The sequence below is a fragment of the Pongo abelii genome, chromosome 18 (assembly GCF_028885655.2).
Source record: "Pongo abelii isolate AG06213 chromosome 18, NHGRI_mPonAbe1-v2.0_pri, whole genome shotgun sequence".
Lineage (NCBI taxonomy): Eukaryota > Metazoa > Chordata > Mammalia > Primates > Hominidae > Pongo > Pongo abelii.
Genome location: NC_072003.2, coordinates 32664905 through 32692401, shown reverse-complemented (window position 1 = coordinate 32692401; position 27497 = coordinate 32664905). Strand labels below are relative to the sequence as shown.

The 27497-nt window shown below is 49.8% G+C and overlaps 1 protein-coding gene and 1 non-coding gene across 3 annotated transcripts in view; one reads left to right on the top strand and one right to left on the bottom strand.

The window, feature by feature from the left end:
• The window catches only part of ITGAL (integrin subunit alpha L), a 49751-nt gene that overhangs the window by 21286 nt on the left and 968 nt on the right, over window positions 1-27497 (bottom strand). For both annotated transcript variants that reach the window (XM_024233966.2, XM_054534861.1), the window contains exons 2-17: window positions 26857-26959; window positions 25768-25862; window positions 25588-25655; window positions 21973-22090; window positions 21720-21850; window positions 19645-19790; window positions 17270-17402; window positions 16966-17116; window positions 12305-12378; window positions 12074-12206; window positions 7099-7250; window positions 6612-6749; window positions 5290-5487; window positions 5018-5148; window positions 2428-2588; window positions 2173-2324 (exon numbers count right to left, since the gene is read on the bottom strand). In XM_024233966.2, the coding sequence (XP_024089734.1) occupies window positions 2173-2324; window positions 2428-2588; window positions 5018-5148; window positions 5290-5487; window positions 6612-6749; window positions 7099-7250; window positions 12074-12206; window positions 12305-12378; window positions 16966-17116; window positions 17270-17402; window positions 19645-19790; window positions 21720-21850; window positions 21973-22090; window positions 25588-25655; window positions 25768-25862; window positions 26857-26959 (2084 nt within the window). The remainder of the gene's footprint in view (window positions 1-2172; window positions 2325-2427; window positions 2589-5017; window positions 5149-5289; window positions 5488-6611; window positions 6750-7098; window positions 7251-12073; window positions 12207-12304; window positions 12379-16965; window positions 17117-17269; window positions 17403-19644; window positions 19791-21719; window positions 21851-21972; window positions 22091-25587; window positions 25656-25767; window positions 25863-26856; window positions 26960-27497) is intronic.
• Window positions 18034-18094, top strand: LOC112129456 (U7 small nuclear RNA). The gene has a single exon (XR_002911858.1). It is a non-coding gene; the product is annotated as a U7 small nuclear RNA (small nuclear RNA).

Here is a 27497-nt window from a genome sequence, read left to right as displayed (position 1 = left end):
TTTTTTTTTTTTCCCACGTACCATACATGAGACTTAATTTAAAAACTTAAAAAAATACCCTAAGTTTTTCTGGGGTGCATGATATGTACCTGGCAAATAACGACATACCATGATGATTGAATATTCTGTAAAAATTAAATATTTTAATATTTCTTTTTTTTTTGAGATGGAGTTTCACTCTTGTTGCTCAGGCTGGAGTGCAATGGCACGATCTCGGCTCACTGCAACCTCCACCTCCTGGGTTCAGGTGATTTTCCTGCCTCAGCCTCCCAAATAGCTGGAATTACAGGCATGGGCCACCAGGCCCAGCTAATTTTGTACTTTTTTTAATAGAGATGGGGTTTCTCCATGTTGGCCAGGCTGGTCTTGAACTGACAATCTCAGGTGATCTGCCCACCTCGGCATCCCAAAGTGCTGGGATTACAGGTATGAACCACCGTGACCAGCCAAATATATTAATATTTCATAATTAAAAATTATGAAAGCTGTGTAGCAGCATTAATATATAATGTATGAAAAGAGTAGGAAAAAATAGTAACTACATTGCCATTGTAATCATGTTAAAAATGCCCATAAATATATTAAAAAGTAGAAGCTGCTGGGCACGGTGGCTCGCACCTGTAATCCCAGCACTTTTGGAGGCCAAGGTAAGAGGATTACTTGACGCCAGGGGTTTTAGACCAGCCTGGGCAACACAGCAAGACCCTGTCTCTACAAAAACTATTTTTTTTTTTTTTGAGATGGAGTTTCACTCTTGTTGCCCTGGCTGGAGTGCAATGGAGCGATCTTGGCTCACTGCAACCTCTGCCTCCTGGGTTCAAGCAATTCTCCTGCTTCAGCCTCCCAAGTAGCTGGGATTACAGGCATGTGCCAACACACGCAGCTAATTTTGTATTTTTAGTAGAGATGGGGGTTTCACCATGTTGGCCAGGCTGGTCCCGAACTCCTGACCTCAGGTGATCCGCCCACCTCGGCCTCCCAAAGTGCTGAGCCACTGTGCTTGGCCTACAAAAACATTTTTAAAAATTATCCAGATGTGGTGGTGCATGCCTGTAGTCCTAGCTACTCGGGAGGCTGAGGTGGGAGGATCATTTGAGCCCAGAAGTTGGAGGTTACAGTGAGCCATGGTTGCATCACTCCACTCCAGCCTGGACGATAGAGCAAGGCCCTGTCTCTAAAAAAATTTTTTTAATAAAAAATTTTAAAAATTAAAAAACTAGAAGCAGCCAGGCACAGTGGTGTGCACTTGTAGTCCCTGCTACTCAGGAAGCTGAGGCAAGAGAACCTCTTGAGGCCAGAAGTTAGAGTTCAGCCTGGGCAACACAGTAAGACCCCTATCTCTAAAAATACAAAATATGGCCGGGCGCAGTGGCTCACGCCTGTAATCCCAGCACTTTGGGAGGCCGAGGTAGGAGGATCACCTGAGGTCAGGAGTTCGAGACCAGCCTGGCCAACACGGTGAAACCCCAACTCTACTAAAAATACAAAAATTAGCTGGGCATGGTGGCACGCACCTGTAATCCCAGCTACTCGAGAGGCTGAGGCAGGAGAATCGCTTGAACCCAGGAGGTGGAGGCTGTAGTGAGCCGAGATCATGCCACTGTACTCCAGCCTGGGCGACAGAGCGAGACTCTGTCTCAAATAAATAAATAAATAAATAAATAATATAAAATAGGCCAGGAGCGATGGCTCATGCCTGTAATCCCAGCACTTTGGGAGGCCAATGCAGGCAGATCACCTGAGGTCAGGAGTTTGAGACCAGCCTGACTAACATGGTGAAACCCTGTCTCTACTAAAAATACAAAAATTAGCTGGGCGTAGTGGCAGGTGCCTGTAATCCCAGGTACTTGGGAGACTGAGGCAGGAGAATTGCTTGAACCCAGGAGGCAGAGGTGGCTATGAGCCGAGATTGTGCTGTAGTGAGTGAGACTGTGCCACTGCACTACAGCCTGGGTGACAGAGCGAGACTCTGTGTCAAAATATATATATATATATATAATTTTTAAAAAACACTAGAAGAAAATATGCTAAGGGTGTTATTACTACCATTGCACAGGAGAGGAAGTGACAACACAGAGGGATGGAAGGGATGTATCACCCACTGGACAGTGACGGAGCTGAGACTGCCCCTGCAGGTAGCTCATCCCAGAGCATTGGCGCTGGCTCCCTTACCGGGAAATGAAATGAGAAGTCAGTGCAGGACATGCTGGTGGTGACAGCTATGTTCCTTCTGAGTTCATGTCTCCCTCCTGGGAACAACCCCCGTCTTCTGGTCCGGTGGCCATCCAGCTGCAGAGTGTAAGTGAGATTGGCAACCAGGCGGCCTGGGCAGGGCGGAAAAGGCAAGAGTTGAATGGTGGGGGATCCCAGGCCATAAGCCTGGATTTGGGGCGGCAGCTGCCCTGGGAGCAGGAGGAGAGCTCTGACCTTGGAACTGGGGGATGAGAGACTTGATCTGGAAACAGATTGTGATATTAACTCCTTCTTTCATCTTGTTACTGGTTGAATAGGAGCACTCCACTTCATGCACTGGGATCTCGGCTGGGGAGAAGGACATCAGGGTGACCACATCCACCACAGGCCGGGAGCTGCAGGGCAGAAGGCAACCAACTCTCTCCCTCCAACCCAACTGCACGTCCCCCCTCAGATGTGGGGCTCCCGCCAGCAAAGCCAGAGAACTCTCCTTTCCTAAAGCAGACCTCAACATGTCACTGTCTCCTCTTAAGGAAAATAATAATGATACTTTTTATTTATTTATTTTGAGACAGGGTCTCGCCCTGTTGCCCAGGCTGGAGTGCAGTGGCATGATCACAGCTCACTACAGCCTCAGCCTCCCAGGCTCTAGTTATCCTCCCACCTCAGCCTCCCAAGGATCTGGGACCACAGGCGTGTGCCACTACACCTGGCTAACTTTAAATAAATTTTTGTAGAGAAGGGATCTTCCTATGTTGGCCAGGGTGATCTTGAACTCCTGAGCTCAAGCAATCCTCCCGGCTTGGGCTCCCAAAGTGCTGGGATTATAGGTGTGAGCCACCATGCCTGGCCAATAATGATGATAACTAATTAGGGCTCCCAGTTCATTCTAGCAGCCTCTGACCCATTTTCCATGAAAAAAAGAAAGCTCTTAGGAAGAGAAATCATACTGAGTTACTTTCATGCTTATGTTTAAGCCTTCAATGATGCTTGCATGAATTTTATTATGCTTCATAATAAAGTTGCAGCTTTTGTTGTTGTTAGACAGAGCCTCACTTTGTTGCTCAGCCTGGAGTGCAGTGGTGCAGTCATAGCTCACTGCATCCTCACACTCCTGGCCTCCAGCGATCCTCTTGTCTCAGACTCCTGCGTAGCTGGGAATACGGCAGTGATCCCCAGCGCCTGGCTCCTATTTTTTTTTTTTTTTTTTTTGAGATCCGCCTCTTGGGCTCAAGCAATTCTCCTGCCTCAGCCTCCCAAGTAGCTGGGATTACAGGCGCATGCCACCATGCCCAGCTAATTTTTGTATTTTTAGCAGAGATGGGGTTTCACCATGTTGGCCAGGCTGGTCTCGAACTCCTGACCTCAAATGATCCACCCGCCTCAGCCTCCCAAAGTGCTGGATTACAGGCATGAGTCATTGCGCCCGGCCTATTTATTATTTTTTTGTGATAGGATCTCACTCTGTCGCTCAGGCTGTAGTGCAGTGGCATGATCACAGCTCACTGCAACCTCGACCTCCCAGGCTCAAGTCATCCTCCTGCTTCAGCCTCCCAAGTAGCTAGGCCTATAGTCACACACCACCATACCTGGCCAATTAAAAGACAAAGAAAAGGGCTGGGCACGGTGGCTCACTCTGTAATCCTAGCACTTTGGGAGGCCGAGACAGGCGGATCCCTTGAGGTCAGGAGTTCAAAACCACCTGGCCAACATGGCCAAACCCCGTCTCTACTAAAAATACAAAAAAATTAGCAGGGCACGGTGGTGCATGCCTGTGATCCCAGCTGCTCGGGAGGCTGAGGCAGCAGAATCGCTTGAACCCAGGAGGTGGAGGTTGCAGTGAGCCAAGATCACACCACTGCACTCTGGCCTGGGCAACAGTGCAAGACTCTCTCTCAAAAGAAAAAGAAAAAGTACAGATGGTGTCCCACTGTGTTGCCCAGGCTGATCTCAAACTCTTGAGCTCAAGTAATCCTCCTGCCACAGCCTCTCAAGGTGCTGGGATTACCCACATGAGCCACCACACCCTGTTAATCTTTTTTTTTTTTTTTGAGGCGGAGTCTTGCTCTGTCGCCCAGGCTGGAGTGCAGTGGCACGATCTTGGCTCACTGCAAGCTCCACCTCCCAGGTTCACGCCATTCTCCTGCCTCAGCCTCCCGAGCAGCTGCGACTACAGGCGCCCGCCATCATGCCCGGCTAATTTTTTGTATTGTTAGTAGAGATGGGGTTTCACCGTGTTAGCCAGGATGGTCTCCATCTCCTGACCTCGTGATCCGCCTGCCTCGGACTTCCGAAGTGCCAGGATTAGAGGCGTGAGCCACCGTGCCCGGCTGCCACACCCTGCTAATTTTTAATTATATGTTTTCCAATATATAAGCTCTCTCTGGGATTACAGGTGTGAGCCACTGTGCCTGGCCTGGAAGACCATATATTAAAAAAATAAAAATTAGGCCATGCATAGTGGCTTCTGCCTGTAACTCCAGCACTCTGGGAGGCTGAGGAGAAAGCATAGTTTGAGACCAGGAGTTTGAGACCAGCTGGGGCAACATAGCAAGTCCCCATTGCTACCAAAAAAAAAAAAAATTAGCAAGGTGTGGTGGTGAGCACCTGTAGTCCCAGCTACCCGGGAGGCTGAGGTGGAAGGATCACTTAAGCCCAGCAGTTCGAGGCTGCAGTGAGTTATGATCATGCCACTGCACTCCAGCCTGAGCAACAAAGAGAGACCCTGTCTCTAAAAAAAACAAAATAAATAAATAAAATAAAATATAAACAAAACGGGATAAGAGCTGGGGTCATCAGGTGTGACCTGAGAGCCCCATCTCACCTCAGCAGGATCATCTGGCTCTCAGCCCCCACAGCCATGTCTGCCAAGCCGTCCCCTTCAAGGTCCTTCACCCCATGGATGGAGCGTCCAAACCACCGAATTCCTGAGAGCACCTGGGTCCCTTCTATCCGCTGAGAGCAAGAAAGAAATTACCACTAAGCTGAGGAGAGGTAGGTTAGAGGGAGGGAAGGATCGGGCTGGGGAGTGGGGTCTGGGCTTGGGGGCTTAGGGCACCTGAGAATGGAGTGTGATTGGCAGGCAGCATACGTCACCTGACTTGGCTGGGGGCTAAGCCCCCCGTGCCTCCCATTGAAGATGTACACAGCCCCCTGCTCCTCCAGAGGGGCCCCCACAGCCACATCCACCAGCCCATCGCCGTTGATGTCTGTCAGAGCAGTGATGGCTTCTCCAAACCGCCCGAGTGGGTAGCCGGGGTCCCCCTGCAGCTCTGAGACTTCTTCAAATCCCAACTAGGAAGTAGCAAGAGACAGGTCACACCCAAGTCACTCAGCAAGCTGTCACAGAACAACTGAGTGAAGAATGCTAAAGAAACGTAAAATGGGGTCCCTCACAGAATTGGAATGGTGCTGTTAGACTAACCAGGGTTCAAGCACCAGCCCAGCCTCTTACTGTCCTCTTACCGTGACCCTGTGGTTTCAGACATCCCCCTACTGAGCCTTGGGGTTTCCATTTATATATATATACATTTTTTTGATAATTTTTTTTTTTTGAGATGGAGTCTTGCTCTGTCGCACAGGCTGGAGTGCAGTGGCGCAATCGCAGCTCACTACAGCCTCGAACTCCTGGGCTCAAGCAATCCTCCCACCTCAGCCTCCCAAGTAGCTGGGACTACAGGCATGTACCACCACATCTGGCTAACTTTAAAATTATAATTTATTTATTTTTATTTTTGTAGAAACAGGGTCTTGTCATGTTGCCCAGGCTGGTCTTGAACTCCTGGCTTCAAGCAATCATCTTGCCTCAGCCTCTCAAAGTTCTGGGATTACAGGCATGAGCCACCGTATCCCAGGGATTCCCATTTATAAAATAAAGCTTGTAGTATCTCGGCAGGTGGTCATGAGGAAAGGGAGGTCGTATCTATAAAAAGTTTGGCGCTGCCTACCAGGTGCAGCAGCTCACGCCTGTAATCCCAGCACTTTGGGAGGCCGAGGCAGGTGGATCACCTGAGGTCAGGAGTTCGACACCAGCCTGGCCAACATGGTGAAACACTGTCTGTACTAAAAATACAAAAATTAGCTGGGCATGGTGGCACACGCCTGTAATCCCAGCTACTCGGGAGGCTGAGGCAGGAGAATCCCTTCAATCTAGGAGGTGGAGGTTGCAGTGAGCCAAGATCGCGCCACTGCACTCTAGCCTGGGCCATAAGAGCGAGACTCTGTCACAAAAGAAAAAGGAAATATTGGCACTGGACCCTGCATACAGTCTTTCCCCAGTGAGGATTTGCTATTGCCTCTCTGTCGTTCTAAAAATTTGATCGCCACATGACCAGACAGAGAAAGCCTTCAGAATAACTAGGAGCTGTGAATCTCTGCTGCTCTCCCTCCTCCCTCTCAGCTCCAGATCCTGGCCCCACCTGTCTTCTCTGGTAGATAAACACTCGGCCTCCTCTCTGCTCCCCATAGAACAGTGGGGCACCAGTCAGCAGCAGCTCTGTCTCCCCATCTTGGTCCACGTCGACGCCACACAGCTCCCCACCGAAATAAGAGCCAATCTGTGGGGAGAGGCAGGTGTTTGGGGAAGCGCCTGTGGGAACAGCAGGGGTTGGCAAGGAGATACCTGTACCGCGTTCATCTTATGCCACTCCCTCAAATGCAGGTTCCAATCCTGGATCCACCCCTAGTCTATGTGCATTAAGACAAGATGGGCTCTTTGAGGTTCAGTTTCTTAAACTAGAGAGGGAGATGACAGGGCTTACCTCTGTGTGTCATGAGGGACAAATGTGATCATGTTTAGCACAGGGCCTGCCACATGGTAAGTGGATGAGCATTCAAAGGACAGAAGGGAGTGTGACGTGTGTCCCTCCAGTCCCTGGTCTGCAGATGCCCTCGGACTGTGCGCACCTGGGTCCCATGGATTGTCTGGACCTGGCTCCAGTGTCCTCCACCCTGTGGCTCTTGGAACAGCAGCACTCGGCCCACGTGCTGGTAACGAGGGGCTCCCGAGGCCAGCAACGAAGTCTTTTCCCGGGAGGGCAGCCAGGTCACAGTGTAACCTGAGGAAAGTGTGCGGGGCATGGAGTTAGGAACAGAGGATGCTGGAAGAACACCCAGCAGGAGAGGGGCAGGGGCCCCAGGGAATTGGGTTAGTAGCAGAGATGCATAGAAACAGCTGAAGACCTTCTCCTGAGAAAAGCATCCATGTGCTCCCAGCCAAACAAATCCTGCCATCTTGGGGATGGCATGTCTTCAACTTGGGTGACATGCACACCCAGGGAAAAGCAGCTATGCACAACAAGTGAAGCGTGGAGCCTCTTCTGGGCCTCAGTTTACCTGAGGATTAGTAAGGAAGACTCCATTCTTTTTTCTTTTTTAGAGACAGAGTCTCGCTCTCTTGCCCAGGCTGGAATGCAATGGCATGATCTCAACTCACTGCAACCTCCGCCTCCCGGGTTCAAGCAATTCTCCTGCCTCAACCTCCCAAGTAGCTGGGATTACAGGAGCCCAGCCACCACACCCAGATAATTTTTTGTATTTTTAGTAGAAACAGGGTTTTGCCATGTTGGCCAGGGTGGTCTCAAACTCCTGGCCTCAGGTGATCCACCCACCTCAGCCTCCCAAAGTGCTGGGGTTACAGGTGTAAGCCACTGTGCCTGGCCTCTTTTTTCTTAAATAATAAAATAAAATGAGAGTCCGGGTGCGGTGGCTCATGCCTGTAATCCCAGCACTTTGGGAGGCCGAGGTGGGTGGATCACAAGGTCAGGAGATTGAGACCATCCTGGCTAACACAGTGAAACCCCGTCTCTACTAAAAATACAAAAAATTAGCTGGACGTGGTGGTAGGCGCCTGTAGTCCCAGCTACTTGGGAGGCTGAGGCAGGAGAATGGCGTGAACCTGGGAGGCGGAGCTTGAAGTGAGCGAGATTGCGCCACTGCACTCCAGCCCGGGCAGCAGAGCAAGACTCCGTCTCAAAATAAATAAATAAATAAATAAAATAAATTAAAAAAAAAATAAAATGGTATATATTAGAAGAATGCAAAGTTGGCATGGATATTAAAAATGAAGCATGTCTGGGCCAGGTGCAGTGGCTCACGCCTGTAATCCTAACATTTTGGGAAGCCGAGGTAGGAGGATCGCTTGAGGCCAGAAGTTTGAGACCAGCCTGGGCAACATAGTGAGAGCCCATCTCTACAAAAAATTACAAAAACTAGCCAGGTGTGGTGATGCACACCTGTGGTCCCAGGTACTAGAGAGGCTGAGAGGCAAAAGGATTGCTTGAGCCCAGGAGTTCAAGGCTGCCATGAACTACGACGGTGCCATTACACTCTAGCCTGGGTGACAGAGTGAGACCCTGTCTCTAACAAAATAAAATAAAGCAGGGAACTTGAAAAATTTTCATGCTTAAAGATATCATGTTGCTGGGTGCGGTGGCTCACGCCTGTAATCCCAGCACTTTGGGAGGCCGAGGCGGGCGGATCACGAGGTCAGGAGATCGAGACCACGGTGAAACCCTGTCTCTACTAAAAATACAAAAAATTAGCCGGGCGCGGTGGTGGGCACCTGTAGTCCCAGCTACTCGGGAGGCTGAGGCAGGAGAATGGCGTGAACCCAGGAGGCAGAGATTGCAGTGAGCTGAGATTGCGCCACTGCACTCCAGCCTGGGTGACAGAGCAAGACTGTCTCAAAAAAAAAAATAAGATATGTTGGCTGGGAGCGGTGGCACATGCCTGTAATCCCAGCACTTTGGGAGCCCGAGGCGGGTGGATCACCTGATGTCAGGAGTTTGAGACCAGCCTGGTCAACATGGTGAAATCCCATCACTACTAAAAATGCAAAAAATTAGCTGGGCATGGTGGCATGCGCCTGTAGTTCCGGCTACTCAGGAGGCTGAGGCAAGAGAATCAGTTGAACTTGGGAGGTGGAGGTTGCAGTGAGCTGAGATCACGCCACTTCACTCCAGCCTAGGCAACAGAGAGACTCAGTCTCAAAGAAAAAAAAAGATATCATGTCAGTGTCAGGCTGTCTTCATCTTCAACTTCCTGTAATGAGGTTCTCTCCTCTAAGATACCAGGACAACCTCTATTAAATGTTCAAGGAAACGCTGCAGGAAATTGGACCCAAGATTGGGCTAGAGCCAGGAGCCACCAGCAGGAATCCTCTGGGATGAGTCACTGACCCCATCTGATGGTCTCTGTGCAGAGCAGTTGAAAATGAGTGAAGAAAACAGAGCTGTCCAAGGCCCTACAGCACATGGAAGGAAGAGTGAAGAGACGGAACCACTTCCCTATTGTTGTATGGAGTCTGGAAGCACAAGGGTTAAGAACTTCAAATTCTTGAACTCCATGAGACAAGGTTTAAATCCTAGTGCTACTGTTTCCTAGCTGTGTAGTCGTAAGTAAATTGCTTCATGCCTCTGCGCCTCAGTTTTCTCATCTACAAAAAGGGAAGAGGCTGGACATTGTGGCTCATGGCTGTAACCTCAGCACTTTGGGAGGCTGAGGAAGGAGGATTGCTCAAAGCCAGGAGGTCAAGGCAGCAGCGAGCCAAGATGGCACCACTGCACTCCAGCCCAGGTGACAAAGCGAGACCTTATGTCTAAAGAAAAAAAAAGGAACAGTACCAATCTCATGGGGTGTGTTTTGAGAGTTAAATAAGACATGTATATAAAATGCTTAGTGCTATGCTAGTGATAGCTAAACTAAATAAAGATCTGAAGGATAGTAGTATAGTAGACACTCAGGATTCTGTTTATTTACCTATCCACATATATGTATATATTTATGTGTGTGTAGAGTGGGGTAGGTGTCTAACTAAAGATTAAACATTTTTTCTTTTTTTTTTTTTTTTTTTTTGAGACAGAGTTTTGCTCTGTCACCCAGGCTGGACTGCAGTGGCACAATCTCGACTCACTGCAACCTCTGCCTCCAGAGTTCAAGAGATTCTCCTGCCTCAGCCTCCCGAGTAGCTGGGATTACAGGTGCACGCCACCATGCCTGGCTAATTTTTTGCATTTTTACTAGAGATGGACTTTCACCATGTTGGCCAGGCTGGTTTCGAACTCCTGACCTCAAATGATCTGCCAGCCTCAGCCTCCCAAAGTGCTGGGATTACAGTGTGAGCCACCACGCCCAGCTAGAGATTAAATTTTAGAGTTATTTCTTCTTTTTTTTTTCTTCACTGCAGCCTTAACCTCCCAGGCTCAAGTGATCCTCCCATCTCAGGCTCCCAAGTAGCTGGGACCACAGGCATGCACAATCATGCCCAACTAATTTTTTTTTTTTTTTTTTTTTGAGACAAAGTCTCTCTCTGTCGCCCAGGCTGGAGTGCAGTAGTGCAATCTCGGCTCACTGTAACTTCTGCCTCCCAGGTTCAAGTGATTTCCCTGCCTCAGCCTCCCAAGTAGCTGGGACTACAGGTGTGCGTCACCACGTCCAGCTAATTTTTTTGTGTTTTTAGTAGAGACGGGGTTTCACCATGTTGGCCAGGCTGGTCTTGAACTCTTGACCTCAGGTGATCTTGGACAATTCAAGAGGAGGAAGCCTCAAAAAGGAGTGGCCAGTCCTCTTACTAATAAGGCAGGTTGTTTTAAAATGTGCCTGGGATTTAATATATACATGTGATTGATGATATAGAGAGTCACTGTCATTGAATGAAGTTTGCTAGCCACATTTCCAAGAAGGAGTAGGCACTGGATGCCACGCAGGGCCAGACAGGGAAACACCAGATTAGTGGAGAGGCAGGAGGAGCCAGGGAAGAGCATGGCCCAGAGCTCTTCTTGTGGTTTCCACAAGGAAGAGTGGCGAGGTAGGTTGGCAAGTTCAAGCAAGTTTAGGATTGCACAGTTTGAATAATTTTGGCTGGCTCTGGGCTATAGCGGTGGCCTCTGGTTGACTGATGCCTGGCCCTGAGCTGATTTAGGGCAGAGGAACTTTTGGCTTGTTGTGTAAGGATTAGACAAAGGAGGTGGCTGGGGATATGGGCTCAGAATTGGCTGGTTTGCATATAAAAGGCCTTTTTTTTTTTTTTTTTTTTTTTTCTGAGATGGAGTCTCGCTCTGTCATCTAGGCTGGAGTGCAGCGGCATGATCCTCAGCTCACTGCAACCTCTGCCTCCTGGGTTCAAGCGATTCTCCTGCCTCAGCCCCCTGAGTAGCTGGAATTAAAGGCACCTGCCATCATGCCCGACTAATTTTTGTATTTTTAGTAGAGATGGGTTTTGCCATGTTGGCCAGGCTGGTCTCGAACTGCTGACCTCAGGTGATTCACCCGCCTCGGGCTCCCAAAGTGCTGGGATTACAGGTGTGAGCCACTGTGCTCGGCCCTGTTTGTTGAGACAGAGTCTTGCTCTTTTGCCCAGACTGGTGTGCAGCAGCGTGATTTCTGCTCACTGCAACCTCCTCCTCTCAGGTTCAAACGATTCTCCAGCCTCAGCCTCCAGAAGAGCTGGGACTACAGGCATGCACCACCATGCCTGGCTAACTTTTGTATTTTTAGTAGAGACAGGGTTTCACCATGTTGGCCATGCTGGTCTTGAACTCTTGACCTCAGGTGATCCGCCTGCCTCAGCCTCCCAAAGTGCTGGGATTACAGGCATGAGCCACCAGGACCAGCTACAAGGCATATTCACAGGCAAGTTGTTTACTATCTCTAGGAAGTGGCCAACCCTGGGAGGGGTCGTCTCTTCAGGATTAGCACGGCCCCAAGGTGTCAAAGCATCAGAAAATACAGACAATAAATTATGAATGTCACAGCCATATTTAAACTCTGACTTTGTTCATGCTGGTTGCTTGACTGTTTTCATTATTGTTTTGGAAGCCAGGCTGAGTGACCATCTGACCTCTACAACCAGAAGAACCCCGCAGAAAAGAGAAGTACTCACCCAAATAGCCTGCTCTCACTTCTGGTGTCAATGGTTCATTCCCAATAAATGTGTCATCCTGCAGGTCTGCCTTCAGGTCGAGAAAGCCCCCAGCCCAGTCCTTGGCTCCTACTGCCCCCACGACTGCATGGCCCTGCCCAGGGAAGGAGATAAGCGGATCAGCTACCCACCGACCCACCCCCCGGAGCCAAGTGCACTCCCTGCAGCCCATTGCTCCAGCCCAGCACGCACCCTGCTGAGGTCAGCACTGATGCCGCTGGAGGACAGCTCCATGTTGAAAGAAGTCAGGTCCTGTTTGCTTGTGCCTGGGGAACAAAGCAGAGAACAGGTGAGACCCAACAGCTGTAAACGCAGTGAAAAAAATTCATGGCAGGACGGGGAAGAAGTGAGGTATTTACTTCTGGGTAAGGTAGAAGGCATGCATGTGAGGGTCAGGCAGACCCAGGAAGTGGCTTAATGCGGAGTTGGCTTTTACCCCGGGAGTCCCAGATTTGTTTGTTTTTTGTTTTTGAGACAAGGTCTTGCTCTGTTGCCCAGGTTGGAGTGCAGTGGCGCAATCACAGCTCACTGCAGCCTCAACCTCCCAAGCTCAAGCAATCCTCCCGGCTTAGCCTCCTGGATAGCTGGGACTACAGGCACACACCATCATGCCTGGCTAATTTTTTTTTTTTTTTTTTTTGAGATGGAGTCTCTCTCTGTCACCAAGGCTGGAGTGCAGTAGTGCAATCTCAGCTCACCACAGCCTCTGCCTCCTGGGTTCAAGCGATTCTCCTGCCTCAGCCTCCCAAGTAGCTGGGATTGTAGGTGCACCACCATGCCTAGCTAATTTTTGTATTTTTAGTGGAGATGGAGTTTCACCATGTTGGCCAGGCTGGTCTCGAACTCAGGTGACGCACCCGCCTCGGCCTCCCAATGTGTTGGGACAATGACAGGTGTGAGCCACTGTGCCCAGCCTCCAGATTTGAATATCCAATTACTCATCTCCGTGTGTCCAAGACTCAGCTCTTGGTTTCTGCTCTGACTCAGGCTTCTCACTTCAATGAATGGGACCCCCACTCACCTAATGAACCATGCTAAGAAACCAAATCCACCTGGAGTCTTCTCTTTCCTCCATCTCATCTCCAACACATCACCAAATCATGATACTCCTGCCTTTGAAATACACTCTTTCTTTTTTTTTGAGACAGGGTCTTGCTGTGTTGCCCAGGCTGGAGTGCAGTGGTGTGATCATAGCTCACTACAGTCTCAAACTCCTAGGCTCAAGAGATCCTCCTGCCTCAGCATCCCAAGTAGCTGGGACTACTGGTATGCACCACCGTGCCTGGCTTATATAGCTTCTCCTTGAGAACTCTTCACTGGCTGTGCGTGGTGACTCACGCCTGTAATCCCAGCACTTTGGGAGGCCAAGGCGGGCAGATTACCTGAGGTCAGGAGTTCGAGACCAGCCTGGCCAGCATGGTGAAACCCTATCTCTACTAAAAATACAAAAATTAGCCAGGCGTGGTGGGACATGCCTGTAATCCCAGCTACTTGGAAGGCCGAGGCAGGAGAATTGCTCGAGCCTGGGAGGCTCAAAAACAACTGGAGGTTGCAGTGAGCCAAGATCGCACCACTGCTCTCCAGCCTGGCTGACAGAGTGAAACTCTGTCTTGAAAAAAAAAAAGGCCAGGCGCAGTGGCTCACATCTGTAATCCTAGCACTTTGGGAGGCCGAGGCGGGTGGATTACCTGAGGTTAGGTGTTCGAGACCAGCCTGGCCAATATGGTGAAACCCCGTCTCTACTAAAAATACAAAAAATTTATCTGGGTGTGATGGCAGGCGCCTGTACTCCTGGCTACTTGGGAGGCTGAGGCAGGAGAATCGCTTGAACCGAGGAGGCTGAGGTTGCAGTGAGCCAAGATCACACCACTGCACTCCAGCCTGGTGACAGAGCAAGACTGTCTCCAAAAAAAAAAAAAAAAAAAAAAAAAACACAACCTCTTCATGGGCTGGGCGCAGTGGCTCACTCCGGTAATCCCAACACTTTGTGAGGCTGAGGCAGAAGACTTGCTTGAGGCTAGGAGTTAAAGACCAGCCTGGGCAATATAGTAGAAACTCTGTCTCGGCCAGGTGTAGTAGCTCATGCCTGTAATCCCAGCACAATGTGAGGCTGAAGCAGGAGGATTGCTTGAGCCCAGGAGTTCAAGACCTGCTTAGGAAATATAGTATAAACTCTTGTCTCTACAAAAAATTTAAAAATTAGCCAGATGTGGTGGTGTGTATCTGTAGTCCCAGCTACTCAGGAGGTCGAGGTGGGAGGACTTCTTGAGCCCAGGAGTTTGAGGCTGCAGTGAGCCGTGATCACGCCACTGCACTCCAGTCTGGGCAACAGAGTGAGTCCCTGTCTCAAGACAACGACAACAAAAAACTCCTTCATGATTTCTCATCGATCTTCACACTGAAATCCAAACTCTTTCTGAGGGACTGGAGGACCCTTACCTCCCTGCCAACCTTCTCTCTCCCTTCCTCACTGTGCTCCGGTCACACTGAACTTTTTCCATTTTCCTGGCATGCCGAGCCCTTTCCCCGCCCCTGGCCTTGCACCTGTGCTTCTCTCTACCCTCATTCCACCTTTCTCACATTGCTGTTTGAATCTCATCTTTCATATCTCAGCTTAAAAGCCAGTTGAGAGTGAGTTTTTTTTTTAAACTTTTTTTAAAAATTCACTTTTCATTTTTATTAATTATTTAGACACGGGTTCTTGCTATGCTGCCCAGGCTGGACCATTGCTGCTGCTTTTTTTTGAGACAGTTTTGCTCTTGTCGCCCAGGCTGGAGTGCAGTGTCACAATCTCAGCTCACTGCGACCTCTGCCTCCTGGGTTCAAGTGATTCTCCTACCTTAGCCTCCCAAGTAGCTGGGTGACCTCAAGTGATCCACCTGCCTCAGCCTCCCAGAGTGTTGGGATGACGGGCGTGAGCCACCATGCTCAGCCCATTGCTTCTTTAACTGAACTGAACACCAAGGCTGTGTCCTAGCAAAGGAGACTTTCCTGTAGGAATCACATATCTTTCAGTCAAGTAAGCTTCCTGGGGAAATGCCCTCCATAACCAGTCCTCCATCCAGTGACCACAATATAAATCTTCTCTTATTCTAGTCCAGGAAAGAAGACTTGTGGGTTCTTCACACTGGCCCCTGCCAGCCTGCCCTTCTGAAGTAATGTGGAGCCTTGGATAAGTGACAGCAAGACAGTTGAGAAAGAAGGGGGAGGAATTACATTCACTCTGCAGGGCTCAGATCACACCAGCAAGACATAGGTCAGTCCTGGATCAACCTGAGCTCCAAGAGAAGATGGAATTTCAGAAAGAAATATCAGAGAGGGCCGGGTGCAGTGGCTCACGCCTGTAATCCTAGCACTTTAGGAGGCCGAGGTGGGCAGATTGCTTGGGGCCAGGAATTCGAGACCAGCCCGGGCAACATAGCGAGACCCCTGCCTCTACAAAAAATACAGAAAAAAAAAAGATAGCCAGGTGTGGTATCATACACCTGTAGTCCCAGCTATGTGGGAGGATCACCTGAGCCTGGAAGGTCAAGGCTGCAGTGAGCTGTGATCATGCCACTGTACCCCAGCCTGGGTGACAGAGTGAGACCCTGTGAAAGAAAAGCAAAAAAGAAAAGAGGCTGGGCGCGGTGGCTCACGCCTGTAATCCCAGCACTTTGGGAGTCCAAGGCGGGCGGATCACGAAGTCAGATGGAGATCATCCTGGCTAACACGGTGAAACCCCATCTCTACTAAAAATACAAAAAATTAGCCGGGCATGGTGGCTGGCGCCTGTAGTCCCAGCTGCTCGGGAGGCTGAGGCAGGAGAATGGCGTGAGCCTGGGAAGTGGAGCTTGCAGTGAGCAGAGATCGCGCCACTGCACTCCAGCCTGGGCAACAGAGCGAGACTCTGTCTCAAAAAAAAAAAAAAGAAAAAAAAGAAAGAGAAGAGAAAAGAAGAGAAGAAGGTAGAGGAAGTGGGGAGGAGAGGAGAGGAGAGGGGAGGGGAGGAGAGGGAAAGGGAAGGAAGGAAGGAGAGAAAGAAGGAAGAGAAAGAAAGATCACAGGGCTGCTCTCAGATGACCCTCTCCTAAATTCCTTCTAAAGGTCTGTTTTATTTAGGCAAGCCCTTGGCACAAGATCAGATATTCAGTAAGTGCTTATTATTCTTTGTGTTTCTAATATGATGTCCCAGGGGAGGTTTTTTTTTTTTTTTTTTTTTGAGACTGAGTCTTGCTGTGTTGCCCAGGCTGGAGTGCAATGGCACATCTCAGCTCACTGCAACCTCCGCCTCCTGGGTTCAAGCGATTCTTCTGCCTCAGCCCCCTGAGTAGCTGGGATTACAGGCATGCACCACCAAGCCCAGCTAATTTTTGTATTTTTAGTAGAGACGGGGTTTCGCCATGTTGGCCAGGCTGGTCTCGAACTCCTGACCTCAGGTGATCTGCCCACCTCGGCCTCCCAAAGTGCTGGGATTACAGGTGTGAGCCACCGCGCTTGGCCATTTTTGTTTTTTGTTTTTTATTTTTTGAAATGGAGTCTTCCTCTGCCACCCAGGCTGGAGTGCAGTGGTGCGATCTTGGCTCACTACGGCCTCTGCCTCCTGAGTTCAAGCGATTCTTGCGCCTCAGCCTCCTGAGTAGCGAGATTACAGGCACCCACCACCACACCTGGCTATTTTTTGTATTTTTAGTATAGATGGGGTTTTGCCATGTTGCCCAGGCTGGTCTCAAACTCCTGAGCTCAATTGATCCACCTGCCTCGGCCTCCCAAAGTGCTGGGATTACAGGTGTGAGCCACCGAGCCCCGCCTGATGTCCCAGGGGAATTTCTTTATGCAGACTCCCGAGCCCTCTCCCAGGGCCTGCCACTCACCCTCAATGACATAGATCTTCTTCTGCAGCTCAGTGAATAGATCTTTCAGCTTCTCAAATGTGTCCAGAATCTTCACAAACTCGCTCGCGGGTTTCGATGCAAATTTGTGGAGGGTCTCCTGACTCTCCTTGGTCTGAAAATGCTTTCCAATCTGTGAGGGAATGGAGAGTGAGGAGCTGAAATCCCCCAAACCTCAGTCCAGTTTGCTATTATTTTCACAAGAGTCTGGCCCCAGGGAGAAAGGGGCCTGGGGTTCAGAAAGAGGAGAGGGAAGATGAGATGCAGGAAGCAGCCGGAGCCCTACCCCGATGATGTAGCGGATGATGTCTTTGGCCGCATCGATGTTGCCACTGTCAGTGGCCTCCCCATCCGTGATGATGATAAGCACTTTGGTGGCATCCGGCCGGGCCCCCAGCTCCTCCCGGAACACCTCTGTCCTGTGTCCAGGAAAGCAGGAGATGAGAGACTCCCCCAAACTAGGGCCTGAGGTCTCCTTCCCCACCTGCTCATCAAGTCACCGCCATGCTGGTTACGCAAAAGCCCTTCCTGGATCTCCCAGGCCGGGATTCCAAGCCTACAGCAGTCACCTCTAAGCCTCTTTGCTGCCACCCCTTTCCTTCTGGACCAGTGGTCCTCACACTGCATCCTGGGCAGTCCAGAGGGTGTCCCAGAGCCCATGGACAGGAGGAGGAGGTTTTGTGAGGAATGACTCTGGGCTTCCTACCCTCCATTGCAACCACATGGCCACCACTCTTTAATCAGCTACAGATGTTGATCCAAGTGAGATTTCAATGTGGAAGAGAGGGTCCTACAGCTGAAGAAAACTGGGGAGTCACTCTTCCAGAGCAAGCTCTTTCAGCACCTCCTCTGCCTTCCCATAGTCCCCAGGCTGCCTCAGGATCTCTACTATAGCAGTGAACCTAGTGAATTACCATGACTCGTTTCTCTGTCAATTTTCCCCCTAAACCATGAGTTCCTCAAGGAAAGGACCATGTTGGATTTGTTGCTGTATCTCTGACTCCCAGCACAAAGGAGGCGGTTGTGCATGTGAGATGAAGGAGGGAGAACTAGTGTTACAGCTCTTTTAGAATTTGTCTAGCAGGCTTTCTGTTTTTTGCTAAAATCCTCCACCCTCAAAAAAATTAAAAAAAAAAAATAAAGAAGGGAGAACTGAACACCAGATGGGCCAAGGCTAAAAATTTCTGCCCTGGGAGTTCCAGACCATCCTGGGCAACATAGCAAGACTCCAACTCTACAAAGATGAAAACAATTAGCCAGGCATGGTGGTGTGTGATTGTAGTTCCAACTACTCAGGAGGCTGAGACAGGAGGATCGCTTGAGCCCAGGAGTTTGAGGCTGCAGTGAGCTAGGGTCACGTCACTGCACTCCAGCCTGAGCAACAGAGTGAGACCTTGACTCTAAAAAAAAAGAAAACGAAAATTCCTGCCTTGCCCACAGCCTTCCTCTGAGCAAGTTGGGTTGGCCATAGCTCTTGCTGGAACAGCAGCAAGGTGTGAACCATCTTACCCATGAACACCTGCTATCAAGACATCTGGTTCTATCTTGGATGCAAAATGCTTCTCCAATCTCCATCCACACAGACATGGGCCTATTGCGGGTCCTGTTCGTGGATTTCCACCCTGGTTTAAACAACCATTGTCTCTCATCTGGATTTTTCAGTAGCCTTCTAACTGGCCCTATCACTTCCACCCGCCCTTGCCCCTCTACAGTCTAATATCAACCCTGCAGCCAGAGGGATCTTTTAAAAAACATAGATCATCACTCCTCTACTCAAAACCTCTAATGACTTCTCATCTTACTCAGAGGAAAGCCAAAGTCCTCACTATGGCCTCCAAGTCACTAACCCATCCAGACCCTCATGATCTCTTTGACCTCATCACCTACTATTTTCCCCTCTCACTTATTTCTCTCCAGCCACATTGGTGTCCTGGCTCTTCTTTTTTAATTTATTTTTAATTTTTTAGAGATAAGATCTTGCTCTGTTGTCCGGGCTGGAGTGCAATGGTGTGATCATAGCTCACTGCAGCTTCAAACTCCTGGCTCATAGGCCAGGTGTGGTGACTCACACCTGTAATCCCAGCACTTTGGGAGGGTGAGGCAGGTGGATCACCTGAGGTCAGGAGTTTGAGACCAGCCTGGCCAACATGGTGAAAGCCCATCTCTACTAAAAATACAAAAAAATTAGCCAGGTGTGGTGGCACAGGTCTGTAATCCCAGCTACTTGGGAGGCAGAGGCAGGAGAATGGCTTGAACCTGGGAGGTGGAGGTTGTGGTGAGCCAAGATCATGCCATTGCACTACAGCCTGGGCAACAAGAGCGAAACTCCATCTCAAAAAACAAACAAAAAAAAACCCAAAAACCAAACAAACAAACAAAAACTTCTGGGCTCAAGAGATCCTCCTGCCTCAGCTTCCCAAAGCACTGGGATTACAGATTGTGCACCTGGCTTAGACTTTCTCTTGGATTTAATTAGTACAGAGTAGATTTCTGTTACGTACAACCAAAAGAATCTGCAGTAAAATTGTTCCACTTCAATTCAGACAATAAACTGCCCCTTGCTGTACCTACCTACTGAGTTCCCATGCCCTGCAGCTGGAAGTGGATAGATCACCCAGAACAAATCACTGGACACACGCTGTCCTGCAAAAGGGAACTCACGCGACATAATTGATGGCACCAAAGGTGTTGGTCAACAGCAACATGTGCTTTACATGCTTCAGCAGAGCATCAGGGTCCTTCCGTTTAACATAATCTGAGAAATCAAATTCTGTTTTGTAGCTTGTGGAAAACTGAACAGCAGCAAACTAGAAAAGGAAGGAAGAAGTGACATTCAATTATATATCCATTTCCATTTGTCTGTTCCAAACTCTACTTCTTTTTTTTTTTTTTTTAGATGGAGTTTCGCTCTTGTTGCCCAGGCTGGAGTGCAGTGGCACAATCTTGGCTCACTGCAACCTCTGCCTCCTGGGTTCCAGCGATTTTCATGCCTCCTCCCAAGTAGCTGCAATTACAGGCACGTGCCACCACACCCGAATATTTGTGTGTGTGTGTGTGTGTGTGTGTGTATTTTTAGTAGAGACGGTGTTTCACCATATTGGCCAGGCTGGTCTCGAACTCCTGACCTCAGGTGATCCACCTGCCTCGGCCTCCCAAAGTGCTGGGATTACAGGCATGAGCTACCGTGCCCAGCCCCAAACTCTACTTCTTCTTTTTCAAGACAGGGTCTTGTTCTGTCTCCCAGGCTAGAGTGCAGGGGCACAATCATAGCTCACTGCAGCCTCAGCCTCCCAGGCTCGAGCCATCCTCCCTCGTCAGCCTCCAAAGTAGCTGGGACTACAGGCACGTGCCACCACACTTGGCTAGCTTTTATTTTTTGTAGAAATGGGGTCTTGCTATGTTGCCCAGGCTGGTCTTGAACTCCTGGCTTCAAGTGATCCTCCCGGCTAAGCCTCCCAATGTGCTGGGATTACAGGTGTGAGCCACTGTGCCTGGCTCAATCTCTTCTTTTGCAGGACCTCGGCAACCCAACTCCACATCCTTGCCTCAGATAATTCTTTTGAAAATAAGGCAATATACAGATAAGCACAGAAATAAAATGAAATAAACCTTGCTCCCTCATGTAACACTGTGTGTTGAGCTCCTGTTTTCTGGGTCCACCTATATCACTGATAGGGATGAGTTCCAGCAGCCATATTTCTGCTGAGTGACCCTGCTTAACTAGATACAGTTGGCTGGGCCAGGGATCAACACCTGACTGAAGCTACGCCAGCCAGAACCTCTTCTCTGAGAACTGGAAATTTGCAAAGGGAGGCGTTGGTTGAGGGGAGGGTAAAAAACCCTCTTGGAACTTTAACACATGAACTTAGGAGCTTTCCATAGGTGTTTGTGGTCTAAAGGCGCTAAGGGAGCCAGTCTACGGAGACTGAGAAAAGAGAAGAAGGAAGCAAAGACGCAAAAAGAAACAGAAATGAGAACTAGCTGGGCACAGTGGCTCATGCCTGTAATCCCAGCACTTTGGGAGGCCAAGGCAGGAGGATCTCTTGAGAGATCCAGGAGTTTGAGACCAGTCTGGGCAACACAATGATAAACTATCTCTACAGAAAATTTAAAAATTAGCCATGCACAGTGGTGCACATGGGTAGTCCCAGCTAGTTGGGAGGATCATTTGAGCTCAGGAATTTGAGGCTACAGTGAGCTATGATCATGCCACTATGATTCCAGCCTTGGGGACACAGTGAGACCCTGTCTCAAAAAGAAAAAATGGCCGTGCACGGTGGCTCACGCCTGTAACCCCAGCACTTCGGGAGGTCAAGGTGGGCGGATCACAAGGTCAGGAGTTCGAAACCAGCCTGGCCAACATGGTGAAACCCCATCTCTACTAAAAATACAAAAATCAGCTGGGTGTAGTGGCAGGTGCCTGTAATACCAGCTACTTGGGAGGCTGAGGCAGGAGACTCGCTTGAACCTGGGAGGCAGTGAGTCGAGATCGTGCCATTGCACTTCAGCCTGGGCAACAAGAGCAAAACTCCATCTCAAAAAAAAAAAAGGAAATGAGAACTAGAGAGACTCCTAGAAGCTTTCTACTCCCTGGTTCTTGTCCCTTCCAGAGGCCCGGTTATAGCCATGCCCATAGGCTCTGAGGATTCCACATACTAAAATTTCCTTTCATGGTTTAAGGCAGTTCAGGTAGGCATCTATTGCCTGCAACCAAGAATCCTAAGTAACATTTTTACCTGGTACGAAGTGTTGCTGAGTTTCTTCATCACATCTTTCATGAAGTCCAGAATTTTCTGAAATTCATCTGGCTGCAAGCTCATCGAACCGTCAAACAGAAATACCAGGTCTACGTTGCCCTTGATACATTCTGCAGAAGCCAGACGCAAGGGACCCAGTGAAGCATCTCTGGTGTTTGACCTGCCCATGCTGGTTCTCTCTAGGCACAGCCATTTGGAGGTATTTTTACCCACTGAGTCCCCAGTTCCTTACCCTGAAAACCAGGGCGCCCCTGCAGCATGGGACCCTGAAGATTCTGGCGGAAGAGGTAACACAGGCCACTCAGATAGGTGTTCTGGTCACACGTTCGAGAGAGCCCAGGGTCACAGGCCTAAAGGAAGCAAAGGCCAAAGATTTGGGTCTCCTATTTGCTATGTGTCTTTTGGGCAACATCAACCTAAACTAAGAACGTTCAGAGTCCTTGTCCCCTTTCTCACTTCCTCTATCCAACTGGTTACCAAGGCAAGGAATGTCCGCCTCCACCGTCTCTAGTGTCCATCCCTCCCATCCTACCAATGCTGTATGCCAATGGATGCTCACCGCCTGTAGGACTGGTGGTGAGTCTGGACTCTTTATCTGGGCTTACATTGGGCACGACCCCACATTTCCAGGCCCATCTTCTCCTAGTCCCAATCTCTCTTTCTGTGTTCCAGCCAAATCAAATTATCAAGATTCCCAGAATATACAGTGCCTCTTTCTTTTTTTTTTTTTTTTTTTGAGATGGAGTCTCGCTCTATCGCCTAGGCTGGACTGCATGGCGCGATCTCGGCTCACTGCAAGCTTCGCCTCCCGGGTTCACGCCATTCTCCTGCCTCAGCCTTCTGAGTAGCTGAGACTATAGGCACCCGCCACCACACCTGGCTAATTTTTTGTATTTTTAGCAGAGACGGGGTTTCACCGTGTTGGCCAGGATGGTCTTGATCTGCCAACCTCGTGATCCGCCTGCCTCGGCCTCCCAAAGTGCTGGGATTACAGAAGTGAGCCACCGTGCCTGTCCATGCCTCTTTCTTTCTTTTTCCCTTCCTCTCCCCTCCCCTCCGCCCCCCTTTCTTTCTTTTTCTTTCTTACTTTTTTTTTGACGGAGTCTCGCTTTGTCACCCAGTCTGGAGTGCAGTGGTGCGATCTTGGCTCACTGCAACCTCTGCTTTCTGGGTTCAAGTGATCCTCCTGCCTCAGCCTCCTGAGTAGCTGGGACTACAGGTGCCCACCACCACACCCAGTTAATTTTTGTATTTTTAGTAGAGACGGGGTTTCACCATATTGGCCAGGATGGTCTCAAACTCCTGACCTTGTGTCTGCCCACCTCGGCCTCCCAAAGTGCTGGGATTACAGGAGTGAGCCACTGTACCCAGCCTTTTCTTTCTTTCTTTCCTTCCTTCCTTCTCCTTCCTTCCTTCGTCTTTCTTTTTCTTCTTTCTTCCTTCCTTCCTCTCTCTCTCCCCTCCTCTCCCCTTCCTTTCTTGCTTCCTTCCCTCCCTCCCTCTCTCCTTTCTTTCTTTCCTTTCTTTGCTTTCTTGCTTTCTTTCCTTGCTTTCTTTCTTTTCGGGTCTCACTCCCATCACCCAGGCTGGAGTGCTGTGGGACAATCATGGCTCACTGCAGCCTCAGCTTCCTGGGCTCAGGTGATTCTCCTACCTCAGCCTCCCAAATAGCTGGGAATACAGGCACACGCCACCACGCCTGGCTATTTTTTTTCTGTAAAGATGGCATTTTGCCATGTTGCCCAGGCCAGTCTTAAACTCCTAGGCTTAAGAGATCCACCTGTCTCGGCCTCCCAAAGTCATTTCTTTCATTTATGACCCTTTCCTGCCAGACTGCAATTTCTTCAAAGTCTGGGCTCATATCATGGTCATCTTTTTGCTTTGTTTTGTTTTTGTTCTTTTTAGACACAGGTCTCACTCTGTTTCCCTGGCTAGTGTGTAGTGGTGTAATCAAGCTCACTGCAGCCTTGAACTCCTGGCCTCAATTGATCCTCCCAAGTAGCTGGGACTACACGCATGTGCCACCATGCCCAGTTAATGAAAAAAACATTTTTTTGGTGGGGACAGGGTTGACCAGGCTGGTCTTGAACTCCTGGCCTCAAGCAATCCTCCAGCTTTGGCTTCCCAAAGTGTTGGGATTACAGATGTGAGCCACCAGCCCGGCCTCATCAGCTTTGTATCTCACTCCCCTTCCCCTGTCAGAACCTCGCCCAATGCCTGGCATATAATAGTAGCTAAATAAACAAGCTCTACTTAAATACTGGATGAGTATTTCACTCAGTCTTCTATCTCTCACACAGAAGGATGCTGGCTGGGATAAGTTGGAAAGAGCAATGAACTTGAGATCAAATGAGAATTTTATTCAAATCCTGACTCTACCACTTTGCAACCATGTGACCTTGGTCAAGTCTCTTAACCCTTTGGTCCTGTTTCCTTGTGTGTGAAATGTGTACACTGATCCCTATCTCACCTGAGTGTCTTGAGGAGTTAAAAGAAATAAGGTGACCAGGTGTGGTGGCTCATGCCTGTAATCCCAGCATTTTGGGAGGCCAAGGCGGCCAGATCACCTGAGGTCAGGAGTTCGAGACCAGCCTGACCAACATGGCGAAACCCCATCTCTACTAAAAATACAAAAATTAGCCAAGGCACGGTGGCACACGCCTGTAATCCCAGCTACTCTGGAGGCTGAGGCAGGAGAATCGTTTGAACTTGGGAGGCGGAGGTTGCAGTGAACTGAGATCATGCCACTGCACTCCAGCCTGGGTGACAAGAGCGAAACTCTGTCTCAAAAAAAAAAACAAAAAAACAGTGTTTCCTAAACTTTAGGCATTTGTGTAATACTTCACAATATCTGCCATATGAGCATACTATTATTTTCTTAATATTTTCCTTTAAATTTTTGTTTAACTTCAGCCTCTTCCTAAGCAATATGATGTAAGAAATTATAAATTTGATGTGCTTGTCATATATTTTTTTCTAATAAGCCATTAAATTTATAACCATGAAAACATTAAAAGCTTGTATACCACTAAAAATCATATTGCATATCAATGATCACAGATATTTCATATTTGGAAGAAAAATGAGGTAAGTTCTTGAAAATAACTGGCTCTGCTGGGTGTGGTGGCTCACACCTGTAATCCCAGCACTTTGGAAGCTGAGGCAGGAAGATTCTTTTTTTTTTTTTTTTTGAAATGGAATTTCGCTCTGTCGCCCAGGCTGGAGTGCAGTGGCACGATCTCGGCTCACTGCAAGCTCCGCCTCCCGGGTTCACACCATTCTCCTGCCTCAGCCTCCCAAGTAGCTGGGACTACAGGCACCCGCGACCACGCCCGGCTGATTTTTTGTGTTTTTAGTAGAGACGGGGTTTCATCGTGTTAGCCAGGATGGTCTCGATCTCCTGACCTCGTGATCCGCCCGCCTCGGCCTCCCAAGTGCTGGGATTAGAGGCAGGAGGATTCTTGAGCTCAAGACCAGTCTGGGCAACATGGTGACACTCTCTGTCTACAAAAAATATAAAAATTAGCTGGGTATGGTAGCATGCTCCTATAGTCCCAGCTAATTGGGAGGCTGAGGTGGGAGGATGACTTGAGGTTGAGGCTACAATGAGCTGTGATCATGCCACTGCACTCCAGCCTGGGCAATAGAATAATAGAATGAGACTTTGTCTCAAAAAAAAAAAAAAAAAAAAAAAGCTGGCTCATCATTGGTTCTCAGTAAACACTAATTGACTCTGATGCCTTTGACCGTCTGTGGGAACTTTTATCCATATTCTTCTTCTTTTCTTCTCTCATTACTTGAATTGAGCTTCACAGGCTCTGATAACACCACTGCACAAAATTCTTACCAAAATGCTTCCATCTGTGGGGTCTGTTGCCAAGGTCATTCCCAAGTACTTGGAGGTATAGTTGGAATCTGTAGGCACCAGAAGGTTGGTCTGGAGGAGCTCAGGCAATCTAGGTGGGCTGGGGCCAGCCTCAGTTTCCCCAAGATCCCATTCCTCCCAGCTCACCCCCCAGTTACTCACCTCTCAGGCTGAGTGGCAGGCAGTGTCCTGTGCCAGACTGGCACTGATAGAGGCTTCCTGTGCTGTTCCCCTCCCCTGGAGCTCCCACGATGACCCTGGTGAGAAATCTCACCTGTGAGAGGGAGTGGCCCAGATCTGTACCCACCTACTCCTGCCTGCTAAGGAGGTTCAGATCTCCTGCCTCATTTCTCCAAGCACTGCAGCCATTCACCTTCAAGAAGGTGCCTCTGGCCAGGTGGGGTGGCTCATGCCTGTAACTTTCGCATGAGGCCAAAGTACTTTGGGAGGCCGATGTTGGTGGATCACCTGAGGTCAGGAACTTGAGACTAGCCTGGCCAATATGGTGAAACCCCGTCTCTACTAAAAATACAAAAATTAGCCCGGCGTGGTGGTGCATGCCTGTAATCCCATCTGTTTGGGAGGCCGAGGCAGGAGAATGGCTTGAACCCGGGAGGCACAGATTGCAGAGAGCTGAGATCTAACCGTTGCACTACAGCCTGGGCGACAAGAGCGAAAACTCCGTCTCAAAAAAAAAAAAAAAAGAAGAAGGAGCCTCCCTCCTCACCTCTTCCCTACAGAATCGCAGAGAAATAATTCCAAATGCTAAAATCCTAGAAAATTAAGTTTCCTTTGCATTTATAGTCTCTGAGGTCCAGAGAATGATCCGCCAGAATGTCTCATGACAACTACATTCATTCAGTCCTTGATTCAAAAGCCATTCATGGCTTACCTACTGTGTGTTGGGCGGTGGTGTATCTAAGAAGGGTTAGGAAGAGAGAACAGACTCCTGGCTTCCAGGCGCTCGCAGGGGAGTAAGGGAGTGTCAGGAACCTACTGGGCAATGCGAAGTGTTTTGGGGCTGGGATCCTTCTCTGTTCTGCACTTCCATGGCCTCCCTGATCGCTATATCCCGCTTTTTGATCCCTCACTCCTGTCTCTGAGGATTCCCACCGCAGGTTCCAGACGGGAACCCCTGGAGAGCTGCCCCGTGCCACCGACTGGCCCAGGCGAGGGTCGGGGAGGCGGCCACCGCCTCGGGGGCTGCCCCAGGGCGGGCATCAGGAGGAGGACTTGTGGGGCACAGCTCACCCATTTCCGACCTGCAGGACGCGGTATCCAAAGTGCCTCCCGGCGCGCGGTGGGGAGAAGCTCCGCGCGCCCCGCACGTCCAGGTTGTAGCTTGAGGCCGGCGCTGAGGAAGGCAAGGGTAGTCAGTTGCGACCGAGGGACCCCCGCCCCTGCACGTGCCCGGCAGGTGGCCGATCCCAGGCCCACCCGGCTGTCGCTCCCCAGGCCGCCCGCACCCTGCGCTTCCCCTCCAGGGCGTTGACTTCTGGGAATACGGAAGGAGCGACTCCCGGCCCCCCTAGAGCTCTGAAAGCTCTTCCCAGGGCCTGAGGACACAACTTCCCGTTTGGCCTCTCTGCAAAAAAGGAAGGATGAGAAGTTAGAGGCTCCAGAGAGAGGAGCAGACCCAAGGGGCCCCAAGGCAGAGGGTGACCAAGTTCCCAGGCAGAGGCCAAGATGGGGATGCCCCCGAGCCGGGTGCGCCTCTGCCACCCACTTCTCTTGCGGTCATGGGGCCCAGGCGCCTCCTCACACAGTCTCAGATTGTAGCTCCCCTGATCCCTGGGGGGCTGCCTCCCCACCCCAAGGGGCTAGTCTTTCGGAGCATCTGTAGATCCCAGCCCCCTTCCCCCTCAGTCGGCCTGCCCAGGCGCCCTGGCACA